The following is an 18,623-nucleotide window of genomic DNA, read 5'->3' on the forward strand; positions in this document are numbered from 1 at the left end:
TAAAAGAAACTATTTTAGGTAAAAAATGAATTCTTATTAAACAAATTCTAAAATATGATCTCAGTATCACACTGTTTTGATAATTTTTTTCACCTCTCAGAATGCGGCACCATCAAACCCCAGAAAGGGAGAAATATATCAGATTAGATATTACTGTTTTGCTGGCTGTGACTGGCTACAGCTGCTAGCAATCTCATGGTAACCACGGATTCGTTTTAATGAGGTATCTTGTTTTGCAAACTATAGAATTATTTCAGGTGCATAGAACTGAATAATGAGAATCTATGATTATGATTTTTCTTTTTCTCAGAAATAGTAATGGATCTAAATTTTTTAATTTTGAAAATAATAAGCCCAAATGTCTCTACTTTTACAAGTTATTACATCAAACTCGATCAGTTTCTGAGTCGATGTTTCTTTTCTCCCGAAAGTCATACTCTGTGATAAGCCCAAGATTATCAACTAATTTGTGATACCGTTGACATCCTGCACACTAGCAAGATGAAATTCAAATTATTTACATAGAATACGTGTTCGCATAATATTAATTTTACAAAGTATCTATATGGAAAGTGAGAAAATAAGATACGGTTTGAAAAACAAAAAGGCATACTCAGCAACACAAGATTATAAAAGGTAACCACATAACTGGCCGCAACACCATGGACACAAATTAACTTTTTTAACACTTGCATTCAAGATCAAATTCACTAGCCATTCCATAAGTTATTAAATTTTCAGAACAAGCATGAAATCCAGTTAAATTTTCAGCACCAAACACATTCTAGGAGAGGGTAAATGGCTGGGAATTTTATTTTGTTGTGAGAGAAAATTTGGTATTCCATGCTAATAATTTACAGAATAAAGATATGTTGCGTATTAATATGCCAAATACACATAAACGTGGCGTTTCATATGGCACGGAGCTAAAAGCAGAGTTGGAATTTGGCAATGCAGTTAATCTTCTTCCAGCTGAGAGAGTTGCTGGCCCGTATTGGACAGAAAGAACCTTCTATAAAGCGTACCATATGAGGGAAAGCTCTGTAGTGGAGTAAGAGAACTGAAAGTTTCAAGCCAAGAAATCCATTAGAGGAGTTAACATGGAGATTTGTCAATCAATTCTTTTTTTTAGAAATAACCAAAAAGAGGGCTTGCTTGTAATGGTGGGAAAGGCAGGTATGTCATAAAGAGGAAGCTTTCAAGCGGGGGAGCTGGGTTGTGAAACTCAATCTCCATAATCAAAGACAAGGAATCAACTTCAGTAGATGGTGAGCTATCTAATTCTTTCTTTCAACCTCTTAGTCTTGCCCAGAGAATGATGCTTTACCAGGAACCAGGTCTCCATCTATAAATAAGCTTTGAAATAATGGCAGTTAGTTGCTCTCAATGTCCATATCTCAAAACAGATTCCCAATTCCATAAGAGTATCAGCAGGTAAGATTCCTACCTGGAGTCACTACAAAGAGAGTTGCTTACTCGGTCAGACTACTGATGCATGAAAGTTATCAAGATGCCTGACTTCAAGGGAGTTAAACCAACCATCATCTAAAGGAGTGAAGGAAAGAACTAACAGATAGGAAGAGATAGAGATAGATATCGACAATTCCATTGCCATGCTTTCGAACAACATAAAAGATCAAGATCAAACTAATTAATAGTGTTAGATGTAACAGGCTTAAACCCATCTCTTTGTATTTTCATATTTATAAATACATAAACCCTATGTGCTTAATACACATTAGGGATTCAATCTATGCTTCTTTCTCTTATATTTTAACATGGTATCTAGAGCTAAGTTTAATCCTTGCCTCTACCATGAACCCATTGTTCATAAGTGCAAAAGAAGTATGTATTGGATATTTTGGATTAAAGAATTCAAAGCCTATTGATAGATACAGGAATCCCAATGCCAAACTCCTAACTAATCAGGGGAAGCCCCTTTTAGATCTTGAGAAGTGTAAAAGATTAGTTGAAAAATTAAACTATCTTACACTTACTCGTTGTGACATTTCTTTTGCAATCTATTGAATATAGTAAAAACTATGTATAGGATTAATCTCCTTTGTGTGTAATATACACATAGGGTTCTTCTATTAAATATGAACTAAGCCCAAAATACAAATAAGAAATAATAACTAACTAAAGATAAAAGATAAAAAAAAGATAAAGATAATATATCTAACACTCTCCCTCAAGCTTGTGCATACAAATCGTATGTATCAAGCTTATTACTAATATAATCAATAAAGCTTAGTAAAAATATCTACTTCTGCACTCGAGTGACACCAAATTGTTAATGATTTGTGAAAAAGACATAGAAGACCAAATACCAATCCAAAAAACTCCTCCTAAGTAACAAATTTGAGAAGTTGCTCCATGTAAATCAACTTATAAATGCTTATACTACATTTTTGCAAAGAATATTCTTTCATCTGACCAACAAGAAGATCTCACAAGAAACATCAACATTTAAGATCTCTCATAGTGTGTCAAAGTTGTCAAAAATCAACAACTCTAAAAAGACTGTATGAGACCTTTGCATAGATCATCCACCGTGAACTGTCTTGAGTTTTACTCAATTAGATAAAATTTATTTGACCTAGGTTTGATAAGTCATGTTTTATACCAAAGATATCTTGAAGAAGAAACTTGCATTAACTGTTGCATAAAGAGCATTTATTGCAACTCTTGAAGTACAAAGAACACTTCAAGACTACACAACGACAAGAAAGGATTTGCAATGGTTATAATTCTCAAGACTTCTATAAATTCAAGAAGAAAGATTGATGCCACATAAGAATCTTTTAAGTGAATACGCTTGCAACAATCTTGTGCTCTAGCCTATGAAATTCCTTTAGATAGAACACTAACCCTGTATTCATCCTTTTTTAGTTCGCATCATTCTGATCTTTTGATCACTTTCTTTGTAATCATGTTTTAGTCAATGGTGCCTCCCTGTCCACACAATACTCAGTTTAGCCAAGAGTGGTTGCATAGTGAAACTTGAACGAGTTGATAAACAATTGTAGTATTAACTATACAAACTAATATAAAAACCTAAAGAGTAAATATATCTCATCTTTTAACTATTTTAAATTACATATTATCACACTATTGTCTAACGTGTCAAAGAAGGAGATTCTTTTTCACCATGTCAAAAGTTGTTCTTGCAAATTATTAGACCTAATTATTGCAAAAGTTGTCTTTGGATTTTGACCAAAGACATTCAGAATTACCTAAGCTAACTCAACCCTCCCTTTTTTTGTATTTGACCTAATTTTCACAGTTCCTTATATGTGGTTGTATGAACTTTGTCCAAAACATCATATATTGTATTTAACCCTTGGTCTTTTCCCAAAGTATTAGCTTCATTTCCACCTATAATTATATTTCCAAAACTGCAACTCTGCAAGAATACAGATATCCTCAATCTACCAATTTATTTATTTTTTGCCAAATTTGTTCTAAATGCAGAAACCGTCATCTCAGAATAAAACAATAGTAAATTCATCAACCAAAAGCATTATGTTTCACTTTTTGAATCTTAAAACTATTTCTTATTTTGCAATAGGCACTGAAAACAGAATGAAACAACTCTTCTTCAAAAAGTTATGTTTGGGATAATGCCTGGGGCAATACATATTGTATCGTATTGCCAGCCGACCGTATGATGCGACTGCCCGAAAGAGGACACCGGGAAGGAATGATTGGCCGAAGAGGCCAGAATCCACCACACGTCACGAAATCAGAGTGAGCGGTGCACCAACCAAACAGTCATGGAAGAATGGAAAACCCTCCAACAATGACCATCCCTAAAACATCACTTCAAATCAAGATTACTGATAAGCATTACTTAGTGAGTGATGGACCATGATTGGGCTGTGATTAGGGTTTTGCTAATTTCGAGCCCATCTTGAAACCTATAAATAGAGGTCATAGGTAAGAAGTTAGGTGATTGCATTTATTGCGAATTTAAGATTTTGCTGTGACTCCCGATCGGACTGATTATTGACTTAAGCATCGAAATTCCTTTGCAGGTACACTTGGACAGTTTGGAATACAAGCAAGGAAGGATTTTGACCAAAGACATTCAGAATTACCTAAGCTAACTTGAAGTAAATTGTGAAAGTGTGTTTTGTGGAAATATTCGACCCTACACCCAAAACACATGATATCAAACTAAGGTTCCAGCAGATCTTGTACAAAATGTATTTTGCCCGCCCTTGTGGGGAGATCCCTGTCCTCAATCCCACACTTAATCATCTAGAGAACACCAATCATGAGTCATAAACATATAAAAAAGTTTAATCAAATATTGGACAATGGGCAACCATGAAAACATTATTCAAAGAAAAAAGAGAATGCCAACACCTTTTAGACAAAACCGTTAAATATACAAATCATCATAAATGATCACAAAGAGACAAGAAATAATAGATACCTGAACAAAAACAGCACCCCTTTCATAAGCTAGCCGGTTCACTAGCCTCTTTGTTCTTTCACCACACTCACAACATGTAAACTGTACAAGCAAACTTCGTCTTGGAAGATTCAAGTCAATACTAGCACTCTGCAAATGCAAAGCGTAAGTATATATCAATATCAAATAACTATAGACAAAACTATTATTTGTGACGAAGATCATGCAACATGATTTCTACCACCAAGTGAAAGATACAATCAAGACTGTACGTCCATAACAACTAATCAAAAAATGCGTTTGCCTCCAGAATATCATTATGGAGTAAACTAAAATCAACTCTTCTTATTTTAGATTTACAACTACATAATGAAGTGATAGCCAGTTAATAACAAGAATGAATCATACCCTGATGGATGGGAAAAATGAATCGAGACAAATAAAAAAAAAAAAAACTGACAAGCCATAGTGGAGACAATATTTGAGCTTACAAAACAGAGTTAAAACAACATAACATTTTTGTAATAATTATTAAACAAAAATTTAACAAAATATAACCAAAAGTAGTCAAAATTCAATCAGTCAGAAAAAAAAAAAACTAAAAACCATACAATAACTCGTTTTTTCTTCCTATTTTATGAGTTTAATTTATATATACTTCAAGGTAACATTTTTACACAGACATTAAATAAGAGTCCATCCAATCGTTATACTATATTCAAGAATAGGATAACATAGTAAAATGTGGAAATGTTATTATTATTATTATTATATATATATATATATATACATATATGAAGCAAGTTTTATACTTACTACGGATTTATATTAAATTCGTTGTTGATTTACTGTAGAAAAAAAAAACTGTTACGTACTTACATTGCAAAAGCTTTTTACACTATCTTCCAATTACATACATGGAAGTAGTGAGTTTGCTGATTTTACGATAAGCATTTTAAAAGTGATACTTACAATAATTTCTAGTTCACAGTGCATATAATAATGCTCCCTTTCTCTCAAAATGATTGTAATCTAAGGTTTCTCTTCCTGGAATTAAGAAAAACAGAAAGTATCACTTAAACCATTATTTTTAAAAATAACTTCGCCAAGATAGTGATATATAACCGGTAGTGTAATTTATTTGAGAACAAATTAATAATAATATTGATACTGATATCAATGATAACAAAATAACTCCCTGACCGCTTCAGAATTTGGTGATTCTGGTTTTGGGGCAGTCCCAGATTCATCATCCATCAACCCATGTACTCTAAACACCCGACGAGAAAGCGACGGTGCTGCCACTATTGCACAAAATCTTGACCTGAAAGAAAAATGTTAGGGTTCAATCTGAAAAGAAAGAAAAGGGGGTTTTGAATGGAAAACTAACCTAGGGAGGCTAATAGAAGGATTGAAGCAGATAGAGCGAACATAGCGAACATGTTTAGGGGTTTTATGGTAGAGAGGAGGAACAAACACAGTTCCACTGTACAGTGCGCTTGCCGCCATTGATAATTAGTTTGTATGAAAAAACTCAGAGTGAGTTTGTGGGAAATAAGAGACGGTACAGTGATTTTATATATTTTTTTTCGGCATAATACCCAATTTTGTCCCCATTTTGGTTCGGAAATCTCAAGTTAGTCCCTTTCTAGAAATGTGAGTGCAATGGATTCTTACTTGTAATTTTTTGAGTCTAATGAGTCTCTTCCGGAGTTAGTGGGCTGATGATGTGACAGTACTTATTGATTACGTGTCAAAAAATGTGCTTACGTGTGTTGGTTAATTAGGAAATAAATTAGGGAAGAAAAGATTTTATTCAGAAATTGGGGGAGGATGAGACCTACCGCGCGACGCCAACCCAAGGACTCTTTCCTTCCTCCACCGCCACCCACTCCAGTCGATTTCCACCGCCGCCAGTACCCCTCCCGCGACTCCGATTGCACAGATTGCTATCTATCCAATGGATCTTGTCAAAACTAGGTTACAGACTTGTGCTTCTGATGGTGGAAGGGTTCCTAAAATTAGTACTCTTACAAAGGATATATGGGTCCATGAGGGACCTCGGGCTTTCTACAGAGGGCTTGTTCCATCTCTTCTGGGTATAATTCCCTATGCAGGGATTGATCTAACTGTATATGACACCTTGAAAGATATATCCAAGAGATATATTCTTCATGACAGTGGTATGATATTACTGCAACCATATTATCTCTTGAACATAATGATTTTATTTTACCAGTTTGTATTTTTTTAATTAAAAATCAACAGTTCTAAAAATCAACAGTTTGTATCTCAGAAAGTGGATTCTGAAAGGCTGATGCTGGGATCGGCGATGGGGGTCCTTTTCTCCTTGCCCGTCAGCTCCCGTTCCTGATACAAGCAAAAGGGTGATCGAAAAATGAAAAATTTAGAAGAGTGAAGAAATATAGAAAGAGAGAGAGAGAGGGAGAACCTGTTTGGTTTGGGTGAGAGGCCATTGAGATGGTGGAAGAAGGAACAGAGGAGAGTGTGGAAGTGAAGGGAGTAAGAGGAAGATGGTTTTGGATTGTTATGATTTCAAGATATTGAGAATCTTAAAGGAAAGGAAGATGGGTGGAAGGAAAGTGGAGAAACAGACTCAGAAACACGAAACTTTAGAGAAACACACGCATTCGGAGGAAGACAGTTTGGACTTTTGACACGTAATCAATAAGTACTGTCACATCATCAGCCTACTAACTCCGTTTCTTTCTATTTAACGGAAGGGATTCATTAGACTAAAAAAATTACAAGTAAGGATCCATTGCACTCACATTTCTAGAAAGGGACTAACTTGAGATTTCCGAACCAAAGTGGGGACAAAATTGAGTATTATGCCTTTTTTTTCTCAGATTTGAACCCTAGTGTTTTCATTTTGTCTTTTATTTGAAATTTAAAATTCGACTTTACTATTTCTTTAAAAAAATATTAATCTTGAAATTAATTTATATTATAATTAAAATTATTAATTGTAAATATAATTATGTGTTTAAAAAACTCGTTATAAATTTTAATTATATAATAGTAAACATTTATATTTTAAATTGAAACTTATTGTTCACATACTTTTAAAGGGAAATAATATTTTCAAATTAAAAAAAAACGAAATATATAAAAGTATGTTTGTTTTAAATACTATTAAATAAAAACTCCTTGGAAATTGAGAAGTTTGGAATTTTATAAAAGAAATTAAAAATAAATAATTGATTCAATACAATAAATATTGATATTTTTTATTTTTTATTTAATAAAAAATAAAAAATTAAGTTTTAATACAAACGCTTTAATTATCTTAATTTTATTCTAACTTTGATAATAATCAAAGATAATTGAACATGTTTGATCTTGATTGTTGTTCCACGTGTGATTAGAAAACGTTTATATATAATATATGACACATACCAAGGCTTAAACATGTGGCAATTATCTTAATCATTCAAATAAAACTTTTTATTAATATTGTAATTTTTCTTATTATATGAAAATAAAATACATCAATATTTATTGAACCAAAATTATTATTTAGTGATGAATCTATTATTTACTTAAAAAATAATATATTCTACGTATTAATACTTTCAAAAGTAATAATTATAATATGATTAGCTTAATCTTTAATTTTATGTTGTAGTTTTAAAAAGGAAAAGTTATTTTTAACCTCACATTTATTTCAATTTCTTTATGTATACTTTTATTGTTTTAAATTGTAAATTACTATATTAAAAGTACATTTTCAAAAGTATAAATGTTATAATTATAAATTAATTACAAATAAGATCAATTTTTATGATATAAGTAAGTTTAAATCTCACTTTACACAAGTTTTGTAAGATTAATTAAGTTTAAAGTTCATTTCTTAATATGGTATTAAAGATATAAGTTAAACCCTATTCTAACACGGTTTGTTATTTATTTGGTTTATTGTTTCACTTGTTATCGGACCACTGTTTGATAGGCTCCCCTTCAAGCTAGGTTGAGCCAAAGCATAAAGATGAGACCATGAAAGTGAGATTAACGCGGAAACAATGGATGAATGGAGATGATGTTCTCGATTTATGAGTGTTTAGTGGGATAAAGGTGTTTGATAGTTCTCTTGAGAGGTTGAGTCAACTTTAAAGAATAGTGGCTAAAGGAGACCACATGGGATACTCTAGTCTTGATCAAAGTAGACCGAAATCCTAAAATGTTATCTTGCACCAAACCCTAAAAATCCTATCTTAGTGAAGGAGAGTTTGACATGTGGCACTCTAACTTTTAGAAAAAAATTTCACTCTAGAACCATAAGAAAAGTCACTTTAGCAAAAGTTCTTCACTAGAAAAATGACACATGATCACTACCTTTGTAGGAAAACTCTCTACTAAGAGCTTGTCATGTGGAAAGTCACTTTAGCAAAAGTTCCCCAGTAGGAAAATGGCACATAGCCATCACCTTTGTAAGAAAACTCTCCACTAAGAGCTTGCCATGTGGAAAGTTACTTTAGCAAAAGTTTCCAACTAAGAAAATGACATATGATCACTACCTTTGTAAGAACACTCTCCACTAAGAGCTTGCTATATGGTTACCATGACTCGTATGGGACACCCTAAGCTAGGGTTATAAAACTAATCACCCAAGATTAGCTTAAGCTAGACTCAAATATTGCTCTATAACTTAAGCAAGATTGTTAAAAAACCCTTCACTTGGTCCTTAATACAAGACTTATATACTTTTAATCTACTAGAGGTGTTCCATGATGACCTAAGAGAAAGAGCTTTCTTTCACCTTGCATAAATGACTTTAATTCTTTTTGAATATGCTTAGACCATGGCTAGGAGGTATGTTATCACTATTATGAAATCACAAAAAAACACTAGAAAGAGGAGTTGATAGTGTTTTTAAAATTCTTTCACAAAGTAGCATCTAATGGATTGTAAGAGACATATAATTTAAATAAGATTTTTACACGCTAGTTTTTTTGGTATGTATATGGAAAACATTTCAAAAAGCAAAGATACAATAGTGGAGATAATTTTCCATTAGATCACATGCATTGTGTCTTGATTAGACGGATTACTATTAACAACTTTAATATAATTTTTTCTTTAATAATTTCTTTTTAATAAATTTATTATATTTTTTCTTATTCCACTAGCCGTTTGAATAGTGTTTTGAAAAAAAAAACAACAATGTAAGATAATTTTAAAAAGTATTAGGGATATTTAAAGAAAAAGAAAAAGTAGTAGGAATCAAAAGCAAAATCCAATTAATTATCAAAGATAAAGATGTCTTTCAAGTACTTAAAATAAAATGTGGAATACTAGATAGGTTCCATTTCACCTTATGATAACTTTGGTGGGTTCTTGATTACATTGTGGACGATTTCAGTGACACGATGATGACAACAATGAAACATTGATATATAACAAAATGATATGCTTCACCGAATGCATTTCTCAAATCTTCATGTAAAATATTTCGGACCAATTGCAAGAGGAATAACTCAATTATCCTAAAGCATATTAACCCTAACAATTTTATTGGAGAACATGCTATTTTGCTTTCCCATCTTCTTTAATAGTAAATTATACATAATGTGGTGGATGAGGGATCTAAAAAGTAGATGACAAAAAAGTGGAACAACACTTTTTCATTAATTTTCTATTTCTTGTTAATGAAAAATTGTGTAATAGAATTGAGGATGATATCAGGCAAATAAACCAAATGAAATAATCAAGTTGATCAATATTACATCAACTTGAAGGAAGACATAAAATCTTTTCCGTGAAATACTTGTCTTGAAGCATCCCCTACCCTCGAATAAATCACCCAATGGCTTTATTATTAGTCTTCTTCATCAACTTCATGAAAAGGAAGTGGTACTATCTTCACTGCTCTAAACTTGCCAGCATTATTTAGATGCTCATTCTCCAATCTGCACCAGAAAAATACTATTTTTATGATGTGTTTTTGTGTAAACTTCACGTGACTGATAGACAGTTTGTAATGGTAAAACGAATCTTGAGTTAAACTTAGTCTCACAATGAAAGACAAATGTATAAATTATAAAATATGAGGACTAAAATCTTGTTTTTCAAAGACAGGGACTAATTTTGACAGAAAATTTGAGAAACCTGGTTCATATCAGACAAAGATTATGCATGTATGTTGTGTTCCATGAGTGAAAATAATTGCACTTTAACTCATTTACCTGAAGAAATTCCATAGCCCTCGTCTAATTACTTCAAGAGATGCTAAAAATAAGCATGTAACTCGATAATCAACATTTTCAAAACTTGAATGAAGAACAGTTTGCAACCAAGCAAGCCTCAGAACAAGATTTAACCCCTGCATAAATTGCAAAAGTTTTTCATGGTCAACGTGTGAAAATGGAGGGCCCATATTTATAAATCTGAAAGGAAATAATAATTTGCTCCTATAATGTGTGGTTTTAGCATCAGGCAAAAATTTAACCTTCTGTTGTTATCTTTTGTCCTTTTTTGATCTAGATTTGGAATCTCACTTTAATTTTTGTAATGGCCCTATCAGCATTTCTTTTGAGAATATGTTTATTCTCCACTTTGTGACTTTTTATTATCATGAACACCAAATAGTATGGTTGATGTGTTCTTTGGTTAGATTACGACAATTAGCATGTTTGTCTAAAATTTTGATGAGTGAAGGTAGGTTTTGGGTGCCAATTGCATGCAAATGGCCCACACTACAGGCTCCTAGGTGAACAGATAGAGAGGGGCCTGACATGTACCATTGAGAAGTAGTAAATGGCTTTTCTGTGAAGCATTAATTCATTCCTTAACCATGGATTCTTGGAATTCATTTGAAGCAAACCCCAGTCTTTTACAAAGTCCCAGTACAATTGGTACATAGTTGCTGCACTTGACATTATCACCAGAACACAGAGCCATACTACACTCCCATCTTTCTCATAAGCCACTTTGGCACCAGCTGCTAACATTGCTGATACATATTTTCCCAGATTCACAAGGTGGCTTGTCTGCCCTTCATCAACCCATCTCCTAGTACACTGCAAAACATCAGTTATAGGACACATCAGTTCTACCCTTTTGGATTGGATACCATGATATGCTTCAAAGGAAGAAAAACACAAATCTTTTTAAAGTAAATTGCAGTTTCATTCCTTAAGGGCTTTTGAGATTACCATGAACCTTGTTTTTTTAGTGGTTATTGCAGGATAATGAAAAGGGTAATGTAGGAGTCAAAGAGTGAGCAGTATCATGAGAAACTTTGCTGAACCTTAAGAAGTGTTGATGTAATTTACTCAATATTTTGTTTTACCTGCATAGCTCTCCAATAGTAGGGGAGAAATGACACTGCATAAGCTAGATCTCTATAGTGCTTTGTCCTCATGCAGTATCCATAGTCCTGAGTTTTATAGCTACCGGTTATATAGTAACATGCCACGTACTCAAGGCTCCTGAGCATTGGTACCTGAAAAATAATGATACAACTGTTGAATAAATATTACATTTTCCCCTTAGAGTAAAAAGATATTCATTAATGGTAATGAAAAATCTTCACTACCTGACTACAAAGTTGATCAGCCATGAAAAAATCCAGCATGACAACCTAAAAAGAAGAGAGAAGCCAAATTGTTTCATTGAACATCTTTTCACTTTTTGGACAATTAGTGCTACTGTGTGTTGTGCCTGATGACATGATTCTACAATGATGATAGTGGGAAACACTACCTTGTAAAGGGGTGACAAAATTATGTTTCTTATCACACAAAGGAAGCGGTAACGGCTTGACCGGTATATAATGTTGAAGGGGCACACTAGTATTAATAAGAAGCCCTGCAAGTGCACTAACAGTGTTAAATTTTTCAGCTGAGCTTACTAAAGTATTAGGCCAAAAAAGATGTAAAAGTGAATGTGATATAATACATGATAAACATATTTACCAGAAGAAGAAGTCCGGGAATGTCTTGTACTTTGGCATATGAATACCCTTTTGTCAGTAGAGTCAAATGAAGAAACGTAACACCAACCACAGTACTCATTGCCATCGTGCAAATTAAGAATATATCTCTATACTTGAGTTCCTTGGTAGGGGCCAGCTCAAAAATGAAGCTGTAGTTTATACGAGTTTTTCTCCATGCAAGAATGTTGCAACCATAAAGAAAGAAATGTAGGAACACAAGGCTGAACATGCTGCAAAGACATGACAGAACTTATTGATGTGCAAATACTATGCAAATTTGAATTATATCTTCTGATGTAAGAACCACTTTTACTTACCTAAGCACAGGGTAGACAGTTTCCATGTAGACAGAATTTTGATGTGGTCTATACAAACCAGTCACATGAGCCATTATAGCATATCCCGCAAGAAGTGCCAAGAAGCATCCAGTAAATAGTCCTGATTTTGTTTGAAACATAATCTCTAATAAGTTATGTTGGAAGTAAGTAACTTTCTATACAATCTTCATTCTTTAGGGTAAAAAATGTTTGACAATGTTGTATCTATTCATCCCTTAAATTCACCTACTTTAATTATTAAGAACATGCAACTTTGAATTTGACTCTATTTTCTTGGTTTTAGCTTGCAAGCACGATAAAAGTAGGTTTTGGTTTGCAAAAACAAGGAAACGATGAAACATATGTTATGGTGCTGGTGTACTGTAATTGCACTAAAGGAACACACATGGGCATAATCTTGTTAGTGAAACCCACATAGGCAACATTGCCAAAGAACCATTGGGATGCTTCCCTTATATGTTTATATGGGCTTTTTAGGTTTCATCCTTCATAAGGTTATGCATGGTTTAAATATGATATATAGAGTAGCATGGGACCTGTACTTCCCATCCACCAAAGAGTGGACTAGTTACTGCCATTCCTTTTGTGAACCTAGTGCCTTAAAAGTTTCCATATTGTGCTTTCTTTTGATATCAATGGTCACAAAAGCAAACAAGACTAAAGATTTATACCAAAATGATTGACAAGCAAAAGACACAAAAACGAAGAGCAAGTAAAAAAGACCAATACTTGGCTGAGAGCAACTCACCAATGAAAAAAGTTACAGCATGTGATTCTTTACGTTGGCTTGGTCTAAGGTATTTCATGGCCTTTCTTCGGTTATCTTCAGCAAAATTTTTAATGAACAGTTCCTCAACTTCGTCTGCTAACTTCACCACCTGTCATTTCTCAGAGTAATAAGCAAACAAAGAAAAGCCAGTTCAAAAAGTTAAAGAAACCCTTGTGCGAGTGACAGACAGCCATATCTAAATTTTATTTTGCATGACTCATGGTCATCTAGTGGTGCACAAATGAAACATAAAGATTATTGGCCACTTGAGATTGTCGGTGACCATTCAGGTGCAAGCATAACTTATGGGCAAACTCTTGACATGATTTGATATGGTATCACACATTTTTATCAGTCTATTTGATGGAACACATATATTTTACTAGGAAGCAGTTTTAGTGTGTGCCTGAGATTTACCTTATCTGAGCTATTGAAATAAGAACTCTCAACCACTTTGAGATAAATGGGAAGAATTTGTTTTTCTGTGACCTGAAAAACCACAAAGAAATGTTTTGTACTGTTTGTTTGGTACAACATAGTTGAAACCCCATTTGTGACATCAACTTTGAAGCCTGTAATTCACTTTACCTTATCAAACTTCTTCAGAATCTTTATAAATGCAAGCATGTTCAAGTTCCTGAAAATTGGACAAAACATAAGATTTTTCATATTAAAGGCTATACATCTGTTAGGTTTATTATACAAACATGCCTGAAAAAGAAATTTTTCTTTTTTTTTTCTTTACCTGTAAACTTTGAGATATCCTAGGCCTTTGTAGAGCTCAATGAAACCTCCTTTGATCATCTTTTCAGCATGGTGCAAATTAGTTTTGTTCAGGTGGATGTTTCCACCTTCTGGACCACATTTCCTTGAAGACTGATTAAGCAAATCTTCCCTGAGAAGGTAGCTTATGGCTGAAAAGGTTCTGGATGGTGTGGTCAAGGGAATGTTTATCCTCAGATTTTTCCCTTGGCAGTTGATGACACGGCCAGAAAGAGTTCTGAATTTACCATCTTCTCTTTTCATTTGCAAAGACTTGACAAGTTCTTCTGCACTAGGGGAATCAGAAAATGGAGCTTCAACTCTCTCCAATTCATCTGTGCTTGTTGTGTCCTGTAGTTCTTCTTGCTGTGGTCTGCTCCTAACAGAGTCCTCCTCTGTTTCCAATGACCAGAGTTTTAGATACACATAATTACTCATCACTTCTCATATCACGTTTCATTCATAAAACACTCAAAAAAAATGTTTAACCAGTCATTGTCATGATAATCTTTTTTGTCTGCGTTTCATGCTCATTTAGTTTGGATAATTATAAAAGTTTTTTATAGCCTACAAGTTTTTCTTTTCCTTCCTTACTTGATTATATAAAGCAACTAAAGAAAAAAAACACTAATTGTTCACAAAGGGTTTCACAAAACTCACATGAACTGTGTTTATTTATTTATTTCTGTGTAATATCATTTTATATTTCTAAATTTCGCTTTACTTTGGAGAAATTCGTGCACATGTTATTCGTACTGAATAGTAGCACAGAAAAATGAATATGTTGTCTTATCATCCAGTGTTGCTAGTTGTTATACGTAAAAGGTGACATGGGTGGATGGGTTTTTTTAAACAAATATTGATTGAAAACTTAGAAAAATATGAGTTTAACAACAAATAGTTAGCATTTTCCTTAACTATAAAAGTTAGGTGATTGACTTGGGATAAAGATTTCATGTTAATCCATATCAAGGTTTACATGTGTGCTAACATGAAGAAAATACTATCCAATATGCTAGTTGAAAGAAAAGAAAACAATTGCAATGAAATAAACTTGCGAACAAATATTCATTCATATGAAGGACATTGAATTATGTAACATGGGAGAAACAAAGTTAGTTGTTTACCATTAGAGAATGTGCATGAGATAGATTGATCTTCCTTGGAGCCATGGGAAGAGCCTGCTTTGCTCTGCTGCTCCTTGAATGTGGATTTGAGCACAAGGAGGATTTCCATTTGTTTTTTCAAGGAATCTCCTCTATCCATGAACTCTTTCTCCTTGGTTCTGTAGAACTTGTTGACCTTGTTTAGTTGCTGGTCCAGACATGCAAAAAATTCTTTGGTGGCATCAGTGTCAGAAAACTGATCTAGCAGTTCTGTCTCATACATGTCCCCATTAAAAGATGATGAGGCAAGTTTCCTACGGACCTGAAAAAGACCAAAAGAAACATCATGAATTGATAAACCAAACAAGCACAAAAGTATTGAGAAAAATTTGTTTCTTATATGTGTCTTAAGAGAAAGATGGATTACTTGTATCGGTCCATGCTGTCTATGTTGGTGGCCAAATGGAGAGTAGTTCCTTAGTGATGAAAATATGTACTTAGGTAGAGAAGTACTACTAGTGTTGGGTGTGTTATTAAAAAGATGGAGTTTTTTGAGGTCCTTCTTGAGTTGCCAATAATCCACAAAGGCCTCTTTCCATTCTGGAATGAGTTGCCCCTCGAACTGCTTTGAGAACTTCACCATCTTCTTTGTTTGTTGTTTGAAACCTCAGAAGGAAGAAGTAGAGTGTGTAGCTCTAGATGATGAGTGTTGTCGCCTTGTGAGTGATTAAGGGAAACCCAAAATGACATAATATATGGGGTTGGAAAAGGTATTTTGATTGATGTTGTGGTACTGATGCTCTTGAGCACATTCTATAATATACTTAGATCCTATGCTTCTCCACTTGAGGATTTGGCATGTACAATGGCATGCCTCATCGGAAAGTAACCAAACCACCACGGGTTAGGATCACTCCTCGGCCAACATGTCTTCATGAGGATTTTGAAAAGGGTGGCAATTTAAAGTGGTTCTGTCTGAGAAGGGACAAATTAGACTATTCAGAATACACATAGATAGATAGATAGAGGATGACCATGCTTTTTCAATTCATAAAGTTTCCCACAATAATTCACCAGCAAAAATTAGAGGAGTTGTTGTTGATGTTGTTGCTGTTGTTATTAATATACAAACAATCAAAGGGCATTTCAGATTTTTGATATGGATTGTATTTAGTGTGATTGCTGGTATGCTAAGTCTAGAATTTGTTGAATAGTTGAAAAGCGAAACATATTGGCTAAATTATTTGCTAGCACACAAAGGTGCTCTCTAATTAGCCCAACCTGATTTCCACTTATTCAGGATAACTAAAAGCTTTTCACAACTTCTCCACTTTCATTAAGCAACCCCTTTTGTTTCACCATAAAGTTGAGTCCATTGCTCACATCTAAACCAAGAAGTTGCATTCATCACTTCAAAAGCATCACAATTTCAATTTCGTCGAGTTTTGGCAATTCAGTTCTAAGAGACCTTGATTGATGAGTGGCAATGACAAGTCAATTTTGTATCACAGTAAACCATAGGGGAGAACATGACCACCTCTTGCTTCCCTATTTCCGTGCCAAAAAGAATATCTGCAAAATATTATATGGAAAAAGTAGTATACTGAAATTTTATAAATCCAACACGTATTTGCACACTTCTAATGCCAAATCTTCTTTAAATTATTACTGCTGTAGATTAGGTAAGCTCCAACACTTCATGTTGGAATCTTTGTACAAGGGAATTAGTAGATAAGGCTCACTTTAATACGCGGTTTTGGTATGGAATAATTCCTCCATACTGCATGTCCAATGTACTTTGGATAAGCAGCATATAATAGTGTCATGACATCTAATGAGGCTGGTAATATCTTTGGCATACCAGTATCTTCCTAATAACAATACTGAATTCTGTGTTCTATTCTTTGGTTCTAAACCCACTATCTACCCAACTTGTAAACACTATTGGACCTTCAAGCAAAAGCTACAAAAACTGTAACATATATGTACCCTTTTCCCTCCTTGCCCTCTCCTCAGACTCATTGATTTGGATTGTGTTAATTCAGAAAATAAGTTATTACATGTTACATGAACATTCAGAAAACAAACACCTAATAGTTTTTAGTGAAGGATTTTTCGAGGAAGAATTCACCGAGAAGACACAATATCAATGAGACATAAGTCCAACACAGATAAAAGATTGATATTACTCCTAATCCCTAATCTATGACATAAGTCTAACATAGATAAAAGATTGATATTACTCCTAACCCCTAGTCTAAAATCTTAAGACAATGAATTTATAAGTCTTATTTCTTATATGGTGTTCAACTTTTTCTTATTTTTATTAAATGTAATACTTGGATTTCTCAGCATTTAGATCATGTAATATTTTCTCATGGAACAAACAAACAAAGGTGCCATCTTTTCAGTTTTTAGACATGGATTGCAAAATCACCATTATAATTGTGGAGAACTGACAGCGCCCTAAGATGGGTGGCTCAAAGATACGCCATTTTTAGGTTTTCTTTTTCTTTTTCCATTTGGGACCCTCATGCATGAAAAGATATTTGGACACAACAATACAGAGAAAAAGAAAGGAATATTATCAGTTTTGTATTGTTTAACACTTTGCAGAAACAATATAAAGGATGATTAAGTAGGTTCATAAGGATGAAATGAACAAACTCACTGACATACACAGTTAAGGAAAAATCTAACAAATCAAGCATCATGTACAATAAATATTCTTTCTCATCTTGATATGTAAACAGAACCTGGTACCATCTAACTTAAATTTGTATAAACTGGAAATATCAGCATAGGGTGTACAATCACAGCTTCAATAGTAAAAACAGTAACTCAAATTAGAAGACTATATAACTCCTGCTTATAATACTGATCCTTATATAAGATCAATTTGCATGGAAAAGTTGATTAAGAAGGAAATGTTAACCACATTATTATAGGAAAATGGTCTGATGCAAATAAGAGAAACATGTATTTCCACGTGGAAAAGATAAAGACATGCGAGGGCTCAGGCGTGTGGCACCAATGACAAGCCATGAAAATGATGGTCTGATTAGGATAGCATAACGTTTGGTGCATCAGTGTTTTCATTCATATACATCATTATTTACATTATCGTGTTACCACATACCACGTTTTTTTACACAAAACACCATGCATTTGACCCTACATACCTTTTGATCTTGACCTTTATTTCAACTACGTGGGCCAGTCACCAAAGCATGTCTACCAAATAGTGCTATTGTTCCTGTGTCAATTGAAT

The 18,623-nt window shown here is 33.6% G+C and overlaps 2 protein-coding genes and 1 long non-coding RNA gene across 21 annotated transcripts; 1 reads left to right on the top strand and 2 right to left on the bottom strand.

Annotated features, from left to right (window-relative positions):
- Positions 1-122: 122 nt before the first annotated feature.
- LOC108335804 (uncharacterized) lies at positions 123-6,096 on the bottom strand. 18 transcript variants are annotated; one of them, XR_001832791.2, is made up of 5 exons: positions 5,811-6,096; positions 5,624-5,744; positions 4,442-4,570; positions 2,872-2,955; positions 123-486 (listed from the first exon to the last, which is right to left on the bottom strand). XR_001832791.2 is itself a non-coding variant. In XM_052869221.1 (5 exons), the coding sequence occupies exons 1-4, from the start codon at positions 5,927-5,929 to the stop codon at positions 1,486-1,488; spliced, it is 402 nt and encodes a 133-aa protein (XP_052725181.1). In that variant the 5' UTR covers positions 5,930-6,096; the 3' UTR covers positions 792-1,345; positions 1,448-1,485. The 18 variants fall into 18 exon arrangements, 11 of the variants coding, with proteins under 11 accessions (XP_017427460.1, XP_017427453.1, XP_052725181.1 ...); XR_001832790.2 differs by having other exon boundaries at positions 124-493; XR_008245555.1 differs by lacking the exons at positions 123-486; positions 2,872-2,955 and adding exons at positions 792-1,060; positions 1,156-1,345.
- Positions 6,097-6,245: 149 nt separating this feature from the next.
- On the top strand, positions 6,246-7,291 carry LOC128194221 (uncharacterized). Its single transcript, XR_008245557.1, has 2 exons — positions 6,246-6,603; positions 6,717-7,291. It is a non-coding gene; the product is annotated as an uncharacterized LOC128194221 (long non-coding RNA).
- A 2,759-nt stretch (positions 7,292-10,050) lies between these two features.
- On the bottom strand, positions 10,051-17,363 carry LOC108336115 (phosphate transporter PHO1 homolog 1). 2 transcript variants are annotated; one of them, XM_052869218.1, is made up of 15 exons: positions 16,634-17,363; positions 15,780-16,327; positions 15,374-15,674; positions 14,230-14,641; positions 14,073-14,121; positions 13,902-13,973; positions 13,464-13,593; positions 12,695-12,815; positions 12,358-12,607; positions 12,146-12,250; positions 11,979-12,023; positions 11,733-11,885; positions 11,182-11,460; positions 10,627-10,763; positions 10,051-10,350 (listed from the first exon to the last, which is right to left on the bottom strand). In XM_052869218.1, the coding sequence occupies exons 2-15, from the start codon at positions 15,993-15,995 to the stop codon at positions 10,260-10,262; spliced, it is 2,361 nt and encodes a 786-aa protein (XP_052725178.1). In that variant the 5' UTR covers positions 15,996-16,327; positions 16,634-17,363; the 3' UTR covers positions 10,051-10,259. The 2 variants fall into 2 exon arrangements, with proteins under 2 accessions (XP_052725178.1, XP_017427944.1); XM_017572455.2 differs by having other exon boundaries at positions 15,780-17,363.
- Between the last annotated feature and the right edge of the window lie 1,260 nt (positions 17,364-18,623).

This window comes from Vigna angularis, chromosome 10 (assembly GCF_016808095.1).
Source record: "Vigna angularis cultivar LongXiaoDou No.4 chromosome 10, ASM1680809v1, whole genome shotgun sequence".
Classification (NCBI taxonomy): Eukaryota; Viridiplantae; Streptophyta; class Magnoliopsida; order Fabales; family Fabaceae; genus Vigna; species Vigna angularis.